At 44.7% G+C, this 22,949-nt stretch overlaps 2 protein-coding genes across 3 annotated transcripts in view; both read right to left on the bottom strand.

Annotated features, from left to right (window-relative positions):
- The window catches only part of LYPD1 (LY6/PLAUR domain containing 1), a 31,661-nt gene extending 12,288 nt beyond the window's left edge, over positions 1 to 19,373 (bottom strand). The window contains exons 1-3 of one of the 2 annotated variants that reach the window (XM_012650532.1): positions 19,243 to 19,303; positions 19,077 to 19,115; positions 17,630 to 17,767 (exon numbers count right to left, since the gene is read on the bottom strand). In XM_012650532.1, coding sequence (XP_012505986.1) covers positions 17,630 to 17,767; positions 19,077 to 19,115; positions 19,243 to 19,303 — 238 coding nt within the window. Of the gene's footprint in view, positions 1 to 17,629; positions 17,768 to 19,076 lie in introns of both variants that reach the window. The other variant, XM_012650533.1, reaches the window with a different exon arrangement.
- A 1,534-nt stretch (positions 19,374 to 20,907) lies between these two features.
- NCKAP5 (NCK-associated protein 5) overlaps positions 20,908 to 22,949 on the bottom strand; it is an 839,167-nt gene continuing 837,125 nt past the window's right edge. Inside the window, exon 18 of the mRNA XM_012650513.1 lies at positions 20,908 to 22,438. Coding sequence (XP_012505967.1) covers positions 22,422 to 22,438 — 17 coding nt within the window. The 3' untranslated portion in view covers positions 20,908 to 22,421. The remainder of the gene's footprint in view (positions 22,439 to 22,949) is intronic.

Genomic DNA, 22,949 nt, shown 5'->3' with positions numbered 1-22,949 from the left:
TCCACATTTGTCAAGACTACTCTTTCAAAGGCCTTTGCTAGTGTTACAGGACTGGTGGACTCTGTCTCCATATTTTAAAATGTTTTTTAGGTGAACTGTCTCCGCAAAAAGTCTGCCCTTCATAGCAGACCCACACCCGGCCCTGGGCTTGGAATCCACAGGACTGGAGATGGGGCCACATTCTAGCAGGAGACGCAGCCCAGCTTGGGGGAAAAATGGGAAAAGAAAGGCAAAGTTGGAGCCACTACCTGAAGACTACTCCCAGTATGGGAGAGATGCAGGCCTGTTGAGTAAAACAAGCATTTAGGTGTTTTGGGCGCTGTTGTATTTCAAGGCAAACCCTGCAGGAAAACCTGAGCAGACCCTCCCCCTGAGGCTCTGTATCAGCCCAGCTATCTTTAGCAGTGTCTCCAGCATGAGCCAGAAGCCACCCCATTTTTATAAAAAGGCTTTAAAACTAAAGTTTCAGCAGATCTTATCTTCTGTAATGTCCTCATTTTCCCTTTGGTAGATCCAGATTGTTCTCTTATTTTCTGCTTTCACGAAGCAGGGGAGCCTTTAAAGTCAGAGTATAAATGTTGATGTGGTAACTTTTTCCCCCTCCGGGCTTAATCATAATTTTTCAGATGTAGTTTCAGGAATTTTATGGTTTTCTAAGTCTTCTTAAGAACATAATACTTGACAATGAGAAGAAAAAAATTAATGATTTTGTTTCTTTTAGAAACATCATTTTCAAATAAATTTATATTGCCAAAGAAATGATCTGGGAGTCGAAATGGTCTTGCCACTTACTAAGAAGGTATTTGGTTGTATGAGGTGCTGTTGTTTAGCTCTTTCTTTGATGCATTATTTCTTGACTTGTCAAAATGACCACTTAGGCTCAAAAATCCCATTCATTGTTGGCAAACCCAATGGGAAATTATATTTGGCTGTAAGGTAAGCAATGTAAGTTTCAATAATGAGCTGAAATTGTTAATAGCTCTACCATGAAAACAACAGATAGTGTCAGACTGTAAAGAAATACTAGGCTGAGTGCTTGAAGATCAGGGTCTTCTATTAACTTCTTCCATCAAGTTCTGGGGCTTCCAGAAGTTGTGATCCTCTTTTTTATTGGCCTCACTTTCCTTATCTACAAAATGGGATGGAGAAAACTAAAGCAGGTCATGTCCGCATTTCATTTTACTTCTGAAAGAATTCTTTACCCCATGGAAATAATATGAACTTTGGAGTCCAACAGATCTAGGCTAGAATCCTCCCTGGCCACTTCCTTGGATAATGCACTTAACTTCTCTAATCCTCAGATTACCCTTTTGGACCAATGGCTCAGTGGGCAAGGCTGGAGTGGACAAAGTTGGGTTGGACAAAACTGGAGCTTTTGGTTGGACTTTCCAACCCCGCAGTGGACAAAGCTGAAGCAATTTGAGGAGCAAAATAAATGATAGTTTAAAATTATTGAATAAAGTGAATATCCATGAGTCCCTGCTTATATAAATAAATATTTGGAGAAGACACAACTATTCCTTACAGAAGAATTCCAGTTAATAAATGCAGAAGGAATGAGGGAGATAGAAATTAAGATTAGAACACCACGGTAATAATTGATGTGGGAGAGATCCACCAACAGATGCTTAAATTATTGGGCAAAGCTGGAGGGGAAGAAGGATATTTGTATAGTTTCAAAGTATCTTCCTCAAGTTATTTATTAATTAAAAAAGGAAAAACAGTAGGTTTACAGTGGAGAAGCCCAGCAGATGTCACCTGAATTAAGTGATCAAAGTTAACATCACCAATTATGAGACAAATTGGCAGCGTGTGCCCCTCGCTATGGTGCACTGAGAAGGGCGCATTGCTGTGGAAGGTTCTTGTCAAAAATGCAGAACCTCAATCTGATCATGAGAAAACCTCAGATAAACCCGAACTGAGGGACAGTGTACAAGAAACCTGACTGGTCCTCTTCGAAAGTGTCAAGATCACAAAAGACAAGGAAAGAATGAAGAACTGGGAGAGATTAGAGGAAAAAAAGGAGACGTGACAACAAAATGCAGTGTGGGACCCTGGAGAGGATCTTGGAATAGAAAAAGGCAAAACTGTGGAAATCCAAATACAAAGCATGGATCTGTTGATAGTAGTGTGTCACTGTTAGTTCCTTAGTTTTGACCATCGTATTAATACTATGGTTATGCAAGTTGTTAACAAACAGAAGTGGGTATACAGAAATTGTGCTATTTTTGCAGCTTTTCTATAAGTTTCATATTATTTCCACATAAAAAGTTTTTAAAGAGACATTGGTATGAAATGATGCTGGGAAAACTGGATATCCAGATGCAGACGAATGAAACTAGTCCCTTATCTCTCACCTACAAAAATCAAATTACAATGGATTAAAGACTTAAATCTAAGACCTGAAACTATGAAAGTACTAAAAGAAAACATTGGGGAAACACTTCAGGACATTGGTCTGGGCAATGATTTCTTGAGTAATACCCTCACAGCACAGGAAACCACAGCACAATTGGACAAACATGATCACATCAAGCTAAAAAACTTCTGCACAGCAAAGGAAACAATCAACAAAGGGAAGAGACAACCCACAGGATGGGAGAAAATATTTGCAAACTACCCAGCTGACAGGGATCAATAACTAGAATGTATAAGGAGCTCTAACAACTCAATAGGAAAAAATCAAATAATCTGGTTACAAAATGGGCAAAGGATCTGAATAGACATTTCTCAAAAGACATACAAATGCCAGCAGGAATATGAAAAAATGCTCAATATCATTAGTCATCAGAGAAATACAAATCAAAACTATAATCATCTCAGCCCAGTTAAAATGGCTTCTATCAAAAAGACAGGCAATAGTGAATGCAGGCAATAATGAATGTGGAGAAAGGGGAACCCTCATACACTGTTGGTGGGAATATAAATTAGTGCAATCACTATGGAGACCAGTATGGAGGTTCCTCAAAAAATTAAAAATAGAACTACCATATGATCCAGCAATCCCACTGCTGGGTATATATATACAAAGGATGGGAAATCAGTATATTGAAAAGATATATGTACTCCCATGTTTATTTCTGTATTATTCACAACCGCCAAGATTTGGAATCAACCTAAATGTTCATCAATGGATGAATGGATAAAGAAATTATGGTACATATACACAGTGGAATATTATATAGCCACAAAAAGGAATGAAATCCTGCCATTTGCAACAACATGGATGGAACCGCAGAACATTACGTTAAGTGAAGTAAGCCAAGCACAGAAAGACAAATCTCACATGTTCTCACTCATATGTGGGAGCAAAATATTAAAAACAATTGATTTACTCTCTATGGAGATAGAGAGTAGAATGATCGTTACCAGAGGCTGGGAAGGGTAGTGGGGTGGGGGGATAAAGTGGAGGTAGTTAATGGGTACAAAAATATGGTTAGATACTTAGATAGAATGAACAATATTTGATAGCACAACAAAGTGACTATAATCAACAAGTTAGGGTAGACTTTAAAATAACTAAAAGAGTGGAACTAGAATGTTCCTAACACAAAGAAATGATAACTATCTGAGGTGATGGATACCCTGATTACCCTGATTTGATTAATTCACATGATATGCCTGTATCAAACCATCACATGTACCATATAAAGATATTCAACTATTGTACACCCATAATAATTAAAAATAAAAAATAATTAACATTGGTATGGGTGAGGGACAAGTCTACATGCTCTGTGTTATACATACCTAACAAATGCTTCAAGGAAATGTGGTTGGCCTCTGCTCACCCTGATGAGCAACAGAGCAAGTGTGTATGTCTATGTGTAGGTGACAGGCATAGCCCCAAACGTCCATGCTATTTAACAGCTTAACTCTTACCTCAGAGAACCTGGGGACTCCTGAACACGACTATGTTTCAGTGTGACGGGCTTGGGGGAGGATTACTGGAGGAATGTTTTTCCTCTGGTCTTGACGTTCCTTCCATATGAAGGGAGGTGGGGTGACATATCTGATTGGTAAATTTGGGAAAGACAGACTGGGCACATGGTGCTTCTCTCCTTCCTTTTCCTTCTTGGGAGTGAGTGACGCATAACAACAGGCATTCTGCCCTGCTCCTCTGGAAAAGAGACTTCCCTTATCCGGCCTTGTCTGTGACTGGGTAAACCAACTAATTCCAAAGCCCATTTGACTCTCAAGCCAAAGTTATTTCCTCCAACTTAGTCTTTCTCAGTAACAGTGATGATATTTTTGGCCTTATCTGCCTTGTTCCTTGTTTAATTTCTCGATTTGCTCAGAACCTGCGTGAGAAAGAAGGCTGATAATTACTGGGCACTCATTGCACACCAAGAGGCTCCCTTCGTCCCAGTCTGCAGTGTCCTAGAACTTAATTATTAGCTGTGACTCTCTGGGGAGGTGGGAAGCCTTTTGCAAACTAATCTACTCCAAAGAGCCCTGGGCCTTGAGGATCATAAACAATTATGATCATAAACATTAACATTGTGCATCCCTCAGCTGTACTGGGGCCAAAACAGGACTTGTAACCCCTCCTCTACCTCCCAACAGATGTACATCACAGTTTTGGGGCATTCCAGAGAGTTTGGGGCTACAACTCTACTATAGCCCACCTCCTATAATCATGCTTTTGAAATACATTACTTTCCTAGTTTTCTCACTTTAACCTCTGCCTCAATGGTCAATTAAAACAGAAGCATAAAGCTGTGCTCTCTCCTCGTTATGGACCACCATGCATTCATCTTTCCCCACAATTCCCTTTGCCTCTGTTCTTTTTTGCCGGTACAAAGGTTGAAATTTCTCAACAGAGTCTTGAAGTAGTCCATTACTTTTTACTCATGTTACGCAATTTAGCTTTAAAGTCGAACTTCTATGGCAAACTACTACTTGTGTGAATGCCTGTTTGGGACTGAGATTAATCTCTCTCTACTTGAAAAATAACCAGCACTTACAGCACCACAGTTATGATTACATCACAATAAATATTCTATGCAGGACTAGGAACAGCTCCTCAAAGAAAAATGCTTGGGAATGGGTAATTGGAATGAACTATAAGCATTTTCACTGAGCTTTGAAAGAAACTACAAGAAAAAAGAACTTCGATCTGTTCCCAAGTATTTTTCTTTTCTCTTAAAGGATACCACGTGAGGAGTTTTGACATTCTCTCTGCCATGATGGGCACCGTTTATCAAGCATAATTAGAGAAGATCTGGAAAGCAGTTCTTTCCTGGACATTTTTGTGCTCGGGCTCTTAAGTACTTTTCCTTTGCTATGGATTTGAATATTTTAAAGGCCAAAAAAGCCCCCTCCATTTGAGCTGCAGATGGCCACAGGAACCAAACAAGAATGCTAACAACCCATTTTAAAAAGGCAAAAAAAAAAAAAAAAAGAGGACATGCCAACTTCTGCACTGCACGTCCATACTGATATACTGACACCAGGCCCAGCTCGGCCTAGCTGTGAGAACCGGAAATTGAGGATAACACTAGGCGGTTGCAATGACCCCTAAGGGTAAAAATAAATGTTTGTTAAAACAACAGCCACAGCAACAAAATAGATACGAAAAAAGATACTCTAAGAACTCATTCTTTTTCCTTATAACAGGGATGTGTTAAGTTCATTATTCAGAAGACTCTGATTACGTTTTCAAAAGTTTTTTTGTTGCGTTTAATTTTCAAGGCAGTTAACCACCGATGCCAACTTAATTATAGCCAGCAAACAACCAACCCATAATGTATGAAGCCAGTTGTTAGTTTTACTATAGTCTTGCATTAGATTTGGATTTCTCTGCTTATTTATAAGTTTCAGGGCCAGGAAGGTTTCTGTGCAGTCACTTGCTCTTCCTCAGCTGGTGTCTTTGTTCTCCAGTTTGCCTTGGGGGATTGAGGGAACAGATATTTATGACTTATTATCTCAGTATTAACAGCGCCCTTCGATGATTTATGAAACCGTGCTCTTGCATTTTTAACCTTGATGTCTTTCTGATTACTGTTCTCAAATGGTAAGATTAACATAGTGGGGACCAAAGATTCGTAATCAGTTTCTTGCATACAAATTCACCCTAATGTCGGAAAAATAGAGTCCTTGGTAGCATAATGGCTCCAAATGGAATGAACCAACAACATCTAAACAATTAACCCAAAGCACCTTTGTATCTATAACCAAGAACATGGATGGCATTCTCCTCTGTAGAAAAGGTCCTCACAATAAAATTTAGTTATACTTTTGTATCTCAGTGTTCAGTAACCCAGAATTCTGGAATGTCATGTACATCCTATGCTAAAGTTCAGGACTGGAATCCACACTTGTCAGTATACATGTTTCTTGCATTTCAGTGTTCAATATAGGCAAAATAGTGGTGTTGTTCGGGAGAGGAAATTATCCCTGTCCTTTTCTCCAGTGGTCCCTGGAAGCATTGTGTCATATTTTCCAATCTCATGCATAGATTTCTCAGAAGGTGATCTGGCAGACACTGACAGTTGGCCACCCATTTGCCACCTTCACAGCTCATAGTGGCCAGTGAGGGACAAGGAGAATTCTTTGGGGTCACTTTGGGAAAGCTTTCATTTTCTTATTAAAAGGCAAAGCTGAAGACAAGAGCTCCCTGGCACTACCTCTTCCCTTTAACTTGAATACAGTGTGGTCATACTGTGACCGAGAGGCAACAAGCCAGAGGACAAAAAGCCAACACGCTTCAGGAAGTTGTTGGGGAAATGGAGGAAGCCTGGGTCTCTGATGACATCACTCAGCTGTGGGAGCAACCCTGAGACCACCTATTTGTGGACTATCTTTTTGGGTGAACAATCAATCAATGTCTTTATGGTTTAAATCCCTGCTACTTGTAGCCAAAAATATTCTTAAGTGATACAGGAAGCAAGGTCTGGGGTGGAGCAAGAACAGAAAGGAATGTGGCAGCAGGGACAGCTGGTTAATTCTCTTCCAAGGCTTGGTCCTACAGACTGATGAAGGGGACAGACAAATGCTTCCGGAGGCTGAGGAGCTGCTGCAGCCAGAGCTGCTCTGGGCTTCAACATGGCAATGGCGCCCAGGTTCTGTCAATATCATGACAGTGATATTAATGACATTCAATAAAAGGGCCAAGAATACAAGCAATTAGTTGAATTCTTAGAGCCTGGTGAACTAGTATACATACAGGCAAAACAGACAGTAGGAGTAAAAACACAGTGTTTTTTGTTTGTTTGTTTGTTTGCTTCCCTCTGTGGTTTAATTTGCTCAAACTAAATGGTTTAGAAGTACATCACCCAGCTGAAAGTCTGAACCGTCGATGTCTCATGGAACATATCTGTGTGTATTCTTAACTCGCATCTCCTGTGTCGGAGAGGACTGGGGGGCATATGACAACGTGGGGGATTTTCTTTCTTCCCAAGGGAGCTCATGTCCTGACCTCATCAGTGTGACGGAGTTCAGGTGATGAGGGGCTGGCGATGGCCTGGTGTTCCCCAGCTGCCTCGGCTACCAAGAAAGCTGGCAGCTGTAGAGGGGTGAGCGTGAGAGTGTGTGTGTGAGTGTGTGTGTGTTTCCTGGAAACTCCAAAACACTCCTATTTAAAGTAAAGCCAGGTCAGCCTTGAAAGCAAGCTGACAAACCGGGAAAGCTGGGGGTGGATTACATATCACAGTGGTTCCTTACATGACAACTGCTACTAACAGGCATTAGGCAGCTATTTCTAGTTTAACTAAAAAGTAAAAGATATATTCAACTTGTCTTTATTCTTTCTTTTCCCCTTATGCTAAACATTTAAGCTCCTTCGTTTTTGGTATAATAGTTTAAAATGCTGATAAATCTATCTGTTTTAGCTTGGAAATCAATTTCTTCAATATACTCATTCAGCAAATATTTACTTGGTGTCTTCATACCCAGCGAGTGAGTGTGCGTAAGGGAAGGAGGGAGACAGAGAGGGAGAGAGAGGGGTGGGTATTGGCACCGTTTCAGGAGCTGGTGTATAGAATGAAAGCGTGAATGGGCTGCAGTGAATGGAGCTGTAGTTCAATGCGATTAGGAAAATACTCTCTAAAATAGTGAAAGGTTCCGTCGCCAGGTGAACTGCTGGCTGGAGAACACTGAACACAGATAAAACGCCAAGTGCTCGAAATGCTTCCCACCTGAGCGCAGGTGAGCAGGACCCAGCTGGCTTTCATGCACAGACCCAGGTTTCACAGACGTTGGTTTATTCTCGATCTTAACCACTCTCCTGCAAAAACGTCTGCTTCTGACTTGCCTTATCCTTCTTTCCCTCCCGACAGCCAGCCAGACAGAAGGCTGTCCTGCCTTTCAGAGAGAGTTAGCTAACACATCCTTCTCCAGGTGCGGCTCCGCCTGCTGGCTGCCTTCCCGCTGAAGACACAGAAACTCGAGAGAATCTCCAGCTCGCTTTGAAGATCTGCACTCCCAGGTTGGGTGTCTTTACTGGGTGGAAAACTAGTCAACCTGCCTAGCCTCTTGCTATTTCTCAATAAGGTTCTCTGAAGTTACTAGAGACCCAAGTGGTTTGCTAGATTTTACATAAGCAATAAAACAGTGCATAAAACCCACTGTCCAGTGTCACTTAATACAGCTGCTTCCGCCGGTGCTCTCTGAAGCAGCCTCTGTGGAGGGCCGGGTAAGCGGCCCTGCACATTCGTATTCATCCTGTGTGCAGTGTGGCCCTGGCAGGCTGACAGCCGCGCCGGGCGCCGCCCACCTCTGACACCGGCTTCAGCCGTTCCACCGCACTTACGAACAAGTCCAAGAAATAGAAAAACATAAAAAGCTATTGTCCATGTCCAGTGAGAAATGAAATGCACTGGACCAAGTATCACAACTTCCTTAAAATAATACAACACTTTATCACTTGTGCATCTGGATCCCACTCGTGGTTGGCAAAGTCATAAACCCCTTGGAATCAACGGCTTGAGCCATCCCCGCTTTATTCTATTTAAACACATTCTTTTAAAAAAGCAATTTATTACAAACTCTCTATGGTTTCACCTTATCTAAAGCACTTAATTCAGTCCATCTCCTGCTTTGCTTTGTAGTGTTGGAGGCAATCAGAAGATTGGAAGCAAGTTATTAATAAGAGAACATGCCCTGCGGTTCTGGCCTGTGAAAACAGATTGCAAATCACAATGTAGCCATAACCCAAATTCGAGAAAGAATTACTGGCATATACGATAGCTCTTTTGTTTGTTTGTAGGTTGGCTCATCCCAGATTTAACTGAGGCTGGTAAGTTACAGATACAGCCTCCTGTGCAGAGCCCAGGGGAGGGGACAGTCTCTTCTCCCAGCAACTCTCCCCTAGATCCCTGAAATACCGTCTTCTACCACCATGGAAAACTACAAGCAAAGAAGAATCTGGCTTAGTCTTTAGGAAGGAAATAACAGAGAAGGAAAGATATTTCCCACGTTTAAAGAGTAAGTAGTTCTGCCTACACAAAGGCTGTAATCAGGGATTTGGTTGGGGAGAAAAAGGGTAGACTTGTGCATGGACGCAGTATTCACTGTAGATGACCAAATCAAGCCAGGATCTGATCTTATCAACCACAATCTTTCTCCAGAATCTCTCTCAACCTGCTCTACCCTCGAGCCTTCTCAAAGGAAGAAAGAGAAATGGACTGATCAAGACACTCGAGCTGTCTGGAAAGAAAGCTTCTGTCTGCACCACAGCACTCATCTGTAAAATGGAAGCGTGGACCGGATAGACGTGCGTCTCTCTAGCCTCAGAGGTGCGCGATTCTTGATGGCTGCAGCCATGGGTGAGGCGGGATGTGGGCTGGGCAGCTGGGATCTCTGATACGGGCTTCAGGCATCAGCAAGAACCCATCCCTGTGCCTAACCATGTGGTTAACACGGACTAATTCAAGATCTCCTCAAGGAAAAGCAGATTAACCATTTAATAGATGGTGCTGGATGGGCAGCACTGAGCTCGCACAAAGCAGATGTTTGACTCACACGAAGTCCTTTGCCCTGCGGCTCCCTATAATGACCTGCTCTTGGCACAGGCTGTTTGTTCCACTCAGCAAAGTGGCTAAGTAGCCAGTGGAGTTCTAAGGTTCACAACCAAGCCCCATCCCATCCCGTCTCATCCTACCCCGCTCTGTTAGGAGGGGGCCTGCCAAACCTGGGCGTTCTCTGCGGACACCTGCACGCGCAAGGGGAAAGACGCATCTCGGCATGGGAAGTGGCCCGGATGACCCCTGAGATCATCACCCTAAGCAAAAGCAGCCAGCCACAAAAGGCCACATAGTGCACGACTCCATTTATAGGAAATGTTCAGAATAGGCAAATCCGTAGAAACAGAAAGTAGATCAGTAGTTCCCAGGGGCTGCCAGGAGGGGAAAAGAGGGAGTGACTGCTAATGGATACAGGTGATGAAATGTTCTGGAATGAGATAGTGGCAATAGTTATACAACTCTGTGAATATACTAAAAACTACCGAAGTATACACTTTAAAAGGGTGAATTTTATGGTATGTGAGTTATATCTCAATAAAATTATTATTAAAAATGCAAAAGAAGAAAAAAATTGAGAAATGGCACCACAGTGATTGAAAAAACCCCGGAGAAGTGGAAGGCACGTGAATCCCAGACTTGGATTCCGGTTGTGTGGTCCTGAGCAAATTGCTGGGCCTCTCAGGGTCTCAGACTCACCAGCTATCAAGTGGGGATATTAGCTCACTATAAACCTTCTACACTAACTACGAGGATCCTACTGTAAGTAACTAAAGGCTGAATTCAAGGACTCCCTCAGTCTGAGAAATGCGAAAATAGTGTGCAAAGTAACTTGTACTAAGGTATCTGGGCCAGTATGCAGAGGCAGGTATAGACAGTGGATGGGACAACGCCTGGTGATTTTCCAGGCAGGTTCCCATTCTTAGGACGGATTCCTTTAAGATAGTTGTACTCATTGCACTTCTCATTCCCTTGCTGTTTTCTCCCCAAACAGGCAGCCTGTTTCTACATTTTACAGGAGAGGAGGCTAAGTCCCTGGGATGTTAAATAACCTCTTCAAGGTTACCAAACACGAAAAGCTGAGAACGTGGGTGTTCTCTCCTCTAATGAGAACGTGGGTGTTCTCTCCTCTAATGGAGCTGAATGAATACGTTTTCCATTGGACAAGGGAAAAACAAGGGTTGGGGGGTCGAGTCCTTAGCGTGCTTTTGTCTGGTCTGGGCAGTCAAACCTAAGGCAGTCAGTCAATCATTACAGAAGAAAGGAAAGAAAGAAGAAAAAAGAAAAGCAAAGCAAAGAAAAGAAAATAGAAGAGCAGAGAGAAGAAAGAAACAAAAAGAAAGAAAGAACAGGGAGAGAGAGAAGGAGAGGAGAGAAAAGAAGAGAAAAGCAGGTAGAAGGAGGGAGGGAGGAAGAAAGGCAGGGAAGTAGAAGGAAGGAAAGAAAGAGGAAGGAATGGAGGGAGGGAGGGAGGGAGAGAGGGAGGAAGAGAGCAAGAGAGCGCACACACCAAAGCTGTACATTCAGGTTTTTTGTTGTTTCAGGAGTATATAGGGAAGCAGATTTCCTTTTCAAAGTTCAAAGGAAACGGTGTGTTTTGTTTTCATACTTCGTTTCATTTTCACTTGGGAAAAATGCCCCAGCTTTGAAGCCTCTCTGTTTAAATTCATTAGGAAAACCATCAATGACAGAAGCTTTCATGCAATCCTACTGGGAGGAATTAGTGCTATGGGAGAGCCAGATCAATCTTCAAACGTTTCATCTGTGGAGATGAGAGGTCAGTGCTGGCTGCTTGTTCAGCTGGGAAGTTAACATAAACAAATACTTCACTTCCTGGGGCATCCCAGGGACTATAGACATTTGATATTCCCCCCCAATACTTCCTCAGAAGCCAGTTAAGTCTACACATGAAAGACATGGCTGCTTCTCCAGAGCTAAGTGAGCAATTGTTTGGCAAAATGTCTTACCCCAAAGAGAAAGGAGTTTGTTCGTTTAGTGTCCAGAAAGGAAGGGAGGCGGCGCTAAGGACATGCATGGCATGGAATCTCTTCCTGGGCAATTCCTCACTTCACTGAAGTTGACATGAAAACCTTTTTTTTTTTTTTTCAGACAGAGTCTCACTCTCTTGCCTGGGGCAAGTGCCCTGGCGTCAGCCTAGCTCACAGCAATCTCAAACTCCTGGGCTCAAGCGATCCTCCTGCCTCAGCCTCCCAGGTAGCTGGGACTACAGGCACGCGCCACCATGTCCAGCTAATTTTTTTTCTATTTTTAGTTGTTTGGCCAATTGCTTTCTATTTTTTTTAGTAGAGATGGAGTCTCGTTCTTGCTCAGGCTGGTCTCGAACTCCTGAGCTCAAACAATCCGCCCGCCTCGGCCTCCCAGAGTGCTGGGATTACAGGCGTGAGTCACCATGCCCAGCCGACATGGAAACCTTTTTAGCAGGGCTGGCGTTAATATATGAAGATACCTTTTCTGACATCTGAATCTTTTTTCTTTTTAAGTTTTTTAACCTGTCAAAGTCTCCTTTGCCAAAGTGAAAATAATAACAATTATTTGGTTTTTGTTTTTCACTTTCTTCATAGAGAATAGTCCATAGCCCTTCTGATTGATTCAAAATGGGATTGCGGGTGAGAAAGGAAGGCCTGCAGGTGGGTAGTCTAAAAGGGAGCCAACAGGAGAGGACTGGCAGGAGGAGGAAAGACAGGAGCAAATGGAGGACATGGAAGAGTGACAGAGAGCCCTGGTGCTCCTAACGAAGTTGTTCTGGGGGGAAAAAATGTTAGAAAATGTCTTCGTGCCTATGACATAGTGTGGATTAATAATCTGCCATCTGACTATCTGCCAAGGATGATTTAATGTTTTTATTTTTCTTACAAGAATTACATATGTGAGTGTATGCAAATACATACAGGCAAAACGTGTGTACACAAATATATGCCAGCGTGTGTGCACGTGTGCACGTGTGAGCTTGAGTGCATGTGTGCATTTTAAATAACAGAATCCAGGTATAAAGGGAATGTGATGTAACACTGATTAGCAGCATGGGGTCTCGTTCCTGCCAAGCCCACCCCTGCCAAGCCCACCCCAAGGACAAACTAGAGCATAATCTTGGCGAAATTAAGAAGGCCATAGACTTGAGAAAATACAGGCCACGGTTAACTTTCCATTTCTTTCTGAAAGTGGGCGACTGATTATTTTCGGGGCAGCTTGTCCTCTCTTGCTATCCCTTATTTCGCTCATGAGAAAATAAAGTGTAAAATGAACCTATCCGAGGCATGAAGCCATCCCTGCCTGACTTAATGAGCAACTAACTAATCCGAAAGGAAAATAGCCATTACTTATACAGCTATAATGCAGATGCAACATGGCATATAAATCAGTAACTCTTGTATTGCAAAACAGACAAATAGATTAATGCATGTTGCAAAGGATGGGTGAAGAGATCGATTAGGTTACTGATTCAGACCATGAACTTTCTCTCAATATACTGCATTTAACTTTTAAATAAGGTTTAGAAGAACCTGAAACATTTTGCTCACTGACAGAGCTATATTTTACTAAGGGCAGAAATTGGCTAGTCTATAAAAATTAAATTATGCCCCTTTCACTGTATCTAGTCAAGAGGAAAAACTCTAATTACAAGATTGCACTGTCAAACAAATGCAAATTCACATTCTTTATTCCTTGGTTTAAAAATTCATACTGGAGGGGGGCTTCTATTCTGAAATGAAAATCAATATTTAAAATATTTTGCAGAGTGCAATGATAAGCAAGAGCAAAAATAAATGTCATTATCAAGGGTGCTGGTAAATAGACACTAACTCATTAAGTGCTGAGCTGGTGAGAGCAAGTCATTTGTTATGCAAACATTTAAATATCAATTAGTAAGGACAAAGAAAGAAGCTGAACCAAACCTTCCCTTTTCCACAGCCTGGGCCTTATTATTCTGGAAATGACCCAAGGAAAAAAGAACAGTGGAAAATAATCTCAGCACCTAACAGGAATGCCACTGGGGGAACGGATAAAGGTTAATTTCAAATGTACTTCCCAAGTGAAAGTTAAATGTCCCTGCCTCAAAATTCACAGGAGCTGAGTTTGCAGACTTAATCCAGGCAGGACTAACTGAATGGCTGGGCATACTGCATCGCTGGTCTGTTTCGGAAAGAGAATTCCTTTCATTACTGCTTAATGTCAGACCGGCTTACTTCATTAAAATTTCTTAGTCCATTTAAACTCCTGTTTTTCCATACCTATGAAAAGTGCCAGTCCACACAGCACTCGAACTTTAAAAATCCTTCTCAGATCACGGCCTGTCCACTCAGCCTGTCAGTGAACGTAGTGGCTATGCAAAATTGTCTAAATACTAAGAACTTTCCCCAGATTATCTTTTCAGGTAAACCTGGCAGTATCTTTACCTGGCAATGTATGTTTTACTGTGCTGGCCGGGTGGTAGTACAGCAAAGGTGCCGACCTAGGAAGCAGGCTTCAAGTGCCTCTTGGTAACAGCTGGCTGGTGAACTTGGACCAGGCGTCTAACTTTTCGGAACCTTATTTTCTTCCTCTATAATACAAAAAAGTTTGTCTTCATAAGCTATTCTCACCTTGGGGCACCCCAGCATCACTTGGGGGAGCTTACAAAGGAAGATATACCACAGACATATGAAGTGGTCTTCTTCGGGGGCGAGCGGGGGGAGGCATGTGGAGTTGAACAAAACTCGCAGCAAGATTCTGATATGCATCCTTAAGTAGGAGTCACTGGGCCCTTTAGGCTCTAATGTGTTCAGATTCTCAGTACAACATATGTTATGGACCAAACTGAAAAGAAAATTCTGACTTCAATTCCTAATAGCTGCATTTAACAGGCACTACTTTCTTTCTCCAGAGTGGAGGAGTTGACCATGCAATAGAATTATATGCTGATCAGCTGTCGGAGGGGGGAACAAGGGCCTCAAAAGAGGACTACCAGATTTCATGAGATGTTACATAAAAAGTGCCAAGGAAAGAGCCAGGTGCCTAGGGCACACGGCAAATGTTAGCTCTTATTTCTGTGATGATTACACTGCATGATGGTCATTTAACAACCAGAATTTTAGGTTTGGTCTCCACCCTTGTTGGTAAAAATTAAACTGGTCTCTAACAATTACATATATGTAAAAATGGAAGTGCCTTGGAAGTATCAGCTCCCTGGATGTTGCTCTTTTGACGCAGAAGCAAATGCATTTGGCTGGTTTCTAGTGAATTTAGGTGCAGAGCGCTTGCTTCACGTGCCCAGAACAGACCTAGCGTCTTTCCCCTCTTAACACTTTCCTTGGGGTTTATCAACTGCTTTTGTTTCTCCAGCTTAACAACTGAGACTGCCTTATCATTTCAGTCTCTATCCACCTTTTGGCCTATGACCTGCGGCCAGAGGGATCTGGTTTGGAGACAAGGTGCCCACTACGACGGAGCTAATAGAAAACAAGCAACCTCAAGCCAGGTACTCGAAGACCTTCATGCTGAAGTTTCCTGTGAATAAAAGGGGAGTCATAATGCCTGCAATGCTTTTTTACAGTGTGGCTTGGAGGAGAGAATGAAAAAAGATGAAAAACAGCACTCTGAAAATGGAGTGTGTGGTATTCATCTTAGATACACTTTGAGAGAGGAAGAAATGTCTCTCAGTAAAAGGACTTCTTCTGACTCGAATTTAGTTTACATCCTTTTCTCAACCATATCCCGGGTTATAAAACATGACATCCAGGTAAGCAGTGGCCTCGAGGATTCTGAAGAAGTTCTTAATGTGTCCACAGTACATCCCCATTTCGTCTGGCTCTAAACTACTGTCTGGAAGAAAGCTGCAGATATTTGAAAGTAACAATAAAGTGTTCACAGTGATGCTGACTAAAATCACAGTATTTCTTCTGGTAGAAGGGCAGTAATTTTTTTGCTCAGGTAAAATGCAGGAACAAAAGGAGACATGAAACCACTTGTCCAAATTATCCACCTCAATCTTAGCGAAAGAATCATTACTAAGTTTTGTTTTGCTGTTTCAATAGCCCAAATCCTATATACCAGAACAAGGCTTGCTGCATTTCTTGGGACAAGTTACTTTTGAGAGCAATTAAGTCTCAGGCTTCCCAGAAGAGCAATTTTGGTGGAAAGAATCTACACCCAGGCCAATAATGCCCCATAATGAACAGCCCATACAACTGCACACACACTACATCATAGCACAGTGGTGAGCTGCCATCTGCTCGCCAAATAACCATCTGTTTAGGAACAAGGCATTTCCACACCCTTCTCTGAGAAGAAACTACATTCCTGAGGTGCTGGCTTTAACACTAGAGCCCTTGCATTGATCTGCCAGTGGGTTAAGGGAATCACGTAACAGTCCTAATCACTTCACAGGGCTCGGTGGGCAGTTCCCCAAACTACCAAGGAGCGGGGCTTTGGTTATTCAGTGTCAGCCATGACATGATGCTATTCCCTATCTTCTAATATCCTTAAAATGGCACAGCCTCTGTTTACGGGTTTGACCTTGGAAGTGAAACAACAGCTTCACTTATCCTCCCAAAGTTCTATGTTAGACTTTGGGGTACTTCGATTTCTGATAAGACTACTTAGGCTGGGATTTCCACCTCAGTGAGAAGACTCTGGCCAACCCCAGGGGGCTGTCCCACAAGACCTTGTTTTCCCTCCCAGGGTGCTCAAGCCCTCTCCTCAGCTAGCCAGCAGCTAAGCTGGTAGGACTGAGAATGACATTCCTTTGAAAGACCTTGGCAATTTGTGCCTGGAATTTGATGCATTAGTTCTAAAATTAAATAAAGATCCTGTAGTGTTCTTCAAGGAAATATGGCGTGGCTCTATGACAAAACACATTTTTCAAGCTCTGACCTCTGGGAACTTCAACTAGCTCCATATTTCAGGCTGACACTGCTCACAGGCTACTGTCTAGTTACCCAAGCCAGGGCCAGTTAGCTATATATTTTCCACCCCCGCCCCCATCAGCTTTGAGCACACAGAGGTGAGGGGAGTAAATAAAAAGAGCAGAGCCACTAATTTAAATGCACTTCCCCTCCCAAGTCCCTTGGGGAGAAGCCCTGGTAATTAACTCTAATGAGATTAAAGTTATTTGGAACTCTTCATTTTCCCAGCACTGTAAAAGTAAATCTGCGATAACCAGTGTGTGTGCATTAACACGCTGATTGCCACAGTAGAATTTCCCCCCCCCGCCCCCCCCCGGGGACCATGGTGTTTTAGTACAAAAATAAAATAAAAACTTAGGAAACAAAACGATCCTTTCCAATTTAATGAAAAATGTGTTGCTTTTTATTGTTTTCTGTGCGTGAATTATATGCAACCTGAAAAATAGTTCCTAATAAAATAAAAACTTAGGAAACAAAATGATCCTTTCCAATTTAATGAAAAATGTGTTGCTTTTTATTGTTTTCTGTGCGTGAATTATATGCAACCTGAAAAATAGTTCCTAAGGGTAAAGGTAAAGAAACGTGAGTTGCATATGCTTCACGAGGCCCCGGGCTCAAAACTAGCGTGAGTTAAATGCAACTCGCATAGCAGTTAATGTGTTAAATCAAAGTCAGCCCCGTTTCCTGTTATTTAACGGCCCCCTCATGCACATTCCACCCCCACCCCTGGCTGAAGGGAGAAGGAGAGAGCTGCCGGGCTCTTACCTGCACTTTGCTCCATCACTTCTTTCTGACACATGTCTTGAACGTTCACCGTGCAATTCACGATGAACTCGGGGGAGGAGCAGTCGTTGTTCAGCTGGAATTCTTCACACTGGTAGCACTGGATTTGCAGCGCAAAGCCTAGGGGACAGACGCAGTCGGGTTCAGATCCCGCCTCAAAGAGCCCACGCAGGAAACCACGACCATCCCACGCCCCAGAGAGCCGCCGCTCCGGGATGCCTGGGGCTCTGCACTCCGGGGTCTCTAACGTCGGGCTGGATGTGGCAGAAGCCGGCAGGGGGCGGCGCGGGAACCGAGAGTCCTGCAGGATGCTGTGGAATACTGCCCGCGACCCCTGGACCCCAGCTCTGGACACAAAGAACCCATCTGACACCACCCAGGCCTTTCCCCAAGAAGTTGAAAGGAGGGTGGCACAACCCCAAGAGCGAAGTAGCTCCAAAGACATGTGTCAGCTCCAGTCTACGCCAAAGGATTTGCCTAATTGCTAATTGGTTACAAATTACTTAATTACTGTTTTTGGCACCGTTCATGATTGCATTCGCAGACGCCTTTTCAGGTTTATTTATTTAATTTTCGAAGTCAGCATTCCTGTGCTGGAACTCCGAGGCTCCCCGCGCGACCACCCGCTGGACGCCAAGTGCTGCTGCGCCCCATGTCCCTGGGTTGGCGGCCCTTCTTTGGGACCGTCCCCGCGGCAGCAGGGGTGGCCAGAGCGGGTGGGAGAGGGCGTGTGCGCGCTCGCGCGCAGGCATCCCAGACCGTGACATCGCAGCCCTTTCTCCCAGGGGCTGTCGGGGCCACCGTTTGGCTAGGGTCCGTGGTTGGGGTCCCAGCTCTGCAGAGCTCGGTTGGGAGCCACAGCGAACTGGACGGAGGGAGCGAAACATTCGCGCCTCTCTCCGCTTCAGCCTGGCCGCTCTTCTCTGGTCTACGAGCTTCGGTCTAGACCCAACTGCCCGCGTTCCTGGCCCGGGCGAGCCCCTCCCAGCCCCACATCGATCGCACTCTGAGCGCAGCAACCGAGCTTGGGCGCTGCCGCGGGCTGCCCAGCGCGCCGCTCACCTGTCGGCGGCGCCACTCCCACGGGTTGCCAGAGACGTCTGACAACTTGGCGGGGTTCGGGGTGTGTCGCCCCCTCTCCTTCGCCGAGGCCCCAGCGCGCTCGGACTCTCCCTCCTCCCAAGCACAGCTTGTCTCGACCGTGCAGCCCGAGCAGCTGCAGCCGAGAGTCCCGCAAATCCGCCGCTCCCTGCTCTCGTCCTGCAGCGCGGGACTTGGAGACTTTCCCAGTCCAGCGTCTCCGGGGACCAGTCGCCGCCTCCAAACTCCCGCTGGGCAGCCCCTGCGCAGCGCCCGCCCCGAGGTGGGCGCCCTGAGGGTAGATGGGGTGTGCGCGCCTGCCCCCGCTGCGGGTCTCTTCGTCTCTTACCTGGGATCAAGAACAATCCGCAAAAAGTTGCCGCGATGCCGAGGAGCCACATCCTCCCGGAGCCGCGGGGACGGGAGCAGGCAGGCGCATCAGAGGCGGCGACCGCAGCGGAGGCTGCCCGGGCCGCAGCGGCTGTGGCTGCCGAGGCTGCTGGGGCCCGCGCCGCTGCCGCCGAGGCGACGGCCGCCGCCGAGAGGAGCCGCAGGTGCCGCCCGCGGCGCCTGCATCGCCCGCGCCCGGGCTCCCGGCTGCGGGTCGCCGCTCCTCTCGCTCGCGCTCCCGGGCCGAGCGCGGCGCCTCTGGAGTTGGCGACTGAGACCGAAGGAACTACTGGCGAACCGGAGCACCCAAAAAAGTCTCGCCTCTTCTCCCCACCTCCCACTCCAGGCACCACGTGACGGCTGCCGAGTAGGGGTGGGGGTGGCGAGCGGGGAAGGCTGGGACCGTCTACGTCCCCACCCCCTTCCTGCCGCCCTGCTCTCCCGCCTCCGCGCCTTCCAGGGAAAGGGGTGCGGGGGGTGGAGGAGGGAGGATGGAGGTTGGGGGAGTGGTCAGGAGGTAGCAGCAGGTGCCACCGGGACCGCCGGGTGCGGACTGGGGGACCCGCGTAGCGGGTTCGGAAGACGACGTGCCCGGCTGGCCCTTCGCGCGCGGAGGCGCCTTCCCCCCACGCCCTTTGCGTCCCCCAGGGCTGGCGGCACCCCAGCGACGGGGGCCGGCCCACCTAGCCAGGAGGTACCGCTGCGGGCCGCTGGAGCCCGGCGCCCCGGGAAACTGGGAGGAGGGGGCGCGTTTCCGTGCGCCTGGCAAAGTTGCACACCCGCAGGCTCCCTAGGGTGTCGGGTGCGGCCGTGCCTCTTCTTCCTTCGAGAGGCCCCTCGGTCAGTACCTCGCTCGGCTGCGGCGGGATGGGTGGGGGTGCGGTGGGGACCCTGCCCTGACTCGTGCGCTTGCCTGGGCAGCCCTCCCTTCGGCCGCCGGCGCGCACCGCTGGAGGGTGCGGTGACACCGCCTAGCCTTGGAGAAGGCCGGCCCGGGGACAACCGCCGTGAGATCCACCAGAAAGCAAATCAGGGTGAAGAAGAGGCTTGCTTTCCCCAAAGCCACAGGTTATTAGCAGTATACTCCTGCGTCCTCTCCCGTTAGGCGTCATCCCAGCCCCGGACTCGGCTGCTGGCTACTCCCCCATCCCTCAAATTCCTCCTCTTTCTGCGAAGTCCAAGTGACCCACCTTGCATACTCCCGGGGACTCCCTGGTGCTATTTTCGCCTTACTCACCAAGCTTGCAGCAGGTGGTGCCGGAGCCCGCGTGCCCGCCTGAGCACGTTGGTGCCCCGGCACCCAATCCTCACATTCCGACCCCCTTTCCCCAAATCCCCGGAATTCCAAATTCAGTGAAAATAGCCTCTCGAGCTTTGGCCCTCTTCACCCTTTTCTCCTCCGGCCACCTCTCGGGGGAAGCTCGCAGACCGGGAAGCGGGTCATTTATTTCCCCACGCTGCCAGCAGAGCAGGTCTGGAATGGGGCTGTAAATGACTTTCTTTGTAATTCCTCTGCAGAGATCATTCCCCATCTGCCTCAGGCTCTGTCTCTCCCTTTACTCCCCTCTTCCTTTCATTTCTAGCTGGTTAACCCCCTCAGGGAGACCGAAAGGCTTACTCGCTGGTCTGCAGACTCTGATCTCACAATTGGCTAAATTACTATCTCTGGAGCAAAAGGGCCAGTTTATTCCATTGGGGAATCCATCGTTAGAGCACGTGTGAGTCACGATTCAAGTAACTGACTGGGCCAAAAGGCCCTTCAACAAGTTCTTTTCAGTTTCCAGAGGGTGCAATTGTGATATAACTTTTATTCAGAAATGAAACAAAAGGATTTTTTAAAGTCTGAAAGACAAGGGCATTTTACATAATTTTCATTTAAGATAAAATTCAAATGTAACAAATTGCACAAATTAACCCAGTAACACTGATCATACAATACTCTTTAAAGAAACAAGTATGTACTAAAGTAACCATGTAGATCCTAAAAATATTTCTATTATGCCTAGTTTACAACTCCTGTACAAAAGCAATTATAAATAGTTCACATCTAGAAAAAATACACATAACCTTTAAAATAGAATTTATCCTTACATATAAACAGTCTTTGTAGGAAAAAAAGGATATTAAAAAGAATTTTCCGTAGCACCAAGCAATTATTTTATTTTTAAAAAAGTGAACACTGCAAATAGAAATTTGCTTTCATTTTTGGAGTACCCAGATTTTAATGAAAAGAGCAGGAAGATAACAAAATCAAATAATACTCAGGAACATAGTGATGCGCTAAGAGGATATAAAGAGATGTCTAGAGGGAAAAACCTGCTGTTGGAAATAGAATTGGGTAATTTCTGATAGTGTCACACTCCCAATCAGTGTCCACACTTCAGGACCCTTTTCATTTTTCAGTAGAAGCTGAGTTACACTTATGACTACAACCTGAATCTCTCTGGCAACAATTTTGAAATTGCAGTGAAATTAACATTTCTATCACATTGAGATTGTGAGACAGAGATGACAGATGAACCCTCTGGTATTTCAGCAGGCCCTGCTTTAGGTTTATGGAGTGTACCCACAAACAATCTGAGGACTAGGACAATGAACTTAACAAAAACTTTAGTTGGAATTAAAAAAATATATATTATCATTAACTTCTAAGACTTAGTACATCATTTCAAGAGCATGGCACTGGTTCAATTTATTGCTGTCCTTTTTGTATTTTTTTTGCTACAAATATAATTTCTCTTCCAAAAAATTTACAACTTCTGTACAAGTATTCAAAAAAAAGTGCAAAATTAAGAATTCTGTATCGTAGGTGTGTTTACTTTCAATCCTCTTTTAACACAATAAATGGAGTCTATCTTATTGCCCTGTCAGAGAAGTAAGCTCTGGTGGGTTGCCTGCTGTGAATTTGACAATGTAGGCTCTGGTGTTAGAATAGTTTATTGTTGTCATCTCTACCCCAGCCATCCCTCCCCAAACTCCCCTCCCCCACCCAGTTTCTTAAGCTCTCCATTCCCAGCTCGCTAAGGGAAGAAAAGTCCTTTATACATCATTTGAACCTTGACTGGCACAGGAAGAGAAACTATCATATAAAGAATCACTCAAAGATTCCAAATTGTCTACTCCAGGCCTATCGGAGATTCTCAAAGATGCCTCTTCATTTTTTTCTTTTTCTTCCTTTTGTCCTTCAACCTTGTTCAGAGAGTTCTTCTCTTTTTCTAATAAAATCACAGTATTGCTGTTAAATTTATTGAACGACTCCAGGGAAATTTTAGATAATCTATTCTCAGGATCTTCTTTTGTTTCTTCAAGTTGTTTCAATTTCTGCAACAAAAAGAGGGAAATATTAGAAACATATTTCTTTGGAAAATCAAGTTATTCTATCCAATATTCAATTATTGTCTACATAAAGTACAGTTTAAAGGGATAGAGAAAACCTACAAGTCCTTAACAATCTTCTAGTATAATTAAATGTAATAATAAAGCCAATTTTAGGGATAAATCAGGACTTTAATCATTTTACTCAGATAAATAGGTCCCAATTTGCAAGCCAGTTAAGTGCCACTTAATTTCATTTTAAATGGATCCATTTGAAATTTGTTCAGGTAAAGTGCCTTATTTTTCTTAATCAAAGTTTCAAACTCCTCTCTTTCCTTATGAAGTATTAGTTGTACTTTTTCTAAGTACGGATAGGGATCGAATTTCAGCCAGAAGTTACGGTAATCTGTAAAGAAAACATAAAAATCCTTTAAATTGCCATAAAATTTAAGTACATGTTAAACTTGCTAGAAGCATTGTCATTTTTGTATTTTGTCCCTTTACAAGACTTAAGATA

This window comes from Propithecus coquereli, unplaced genomic scaffold (assembly GCF_000956105.1).
Source record: "Propithecus coquereli isolate 6110/MARCELLA unplaced genomic scaffold, Pcoq_1.0 Scaffold33, whole genome shotgun sequence".
Lineage (NCBI taxonomy): Eukaryota > Metazoa > Chordata > Mammalia > Primates > Indriidae > Propithecus > Propithecus coquereli.
This window is presented reverse-complemented; position numbering and strand designations above follow the sequence as displayed.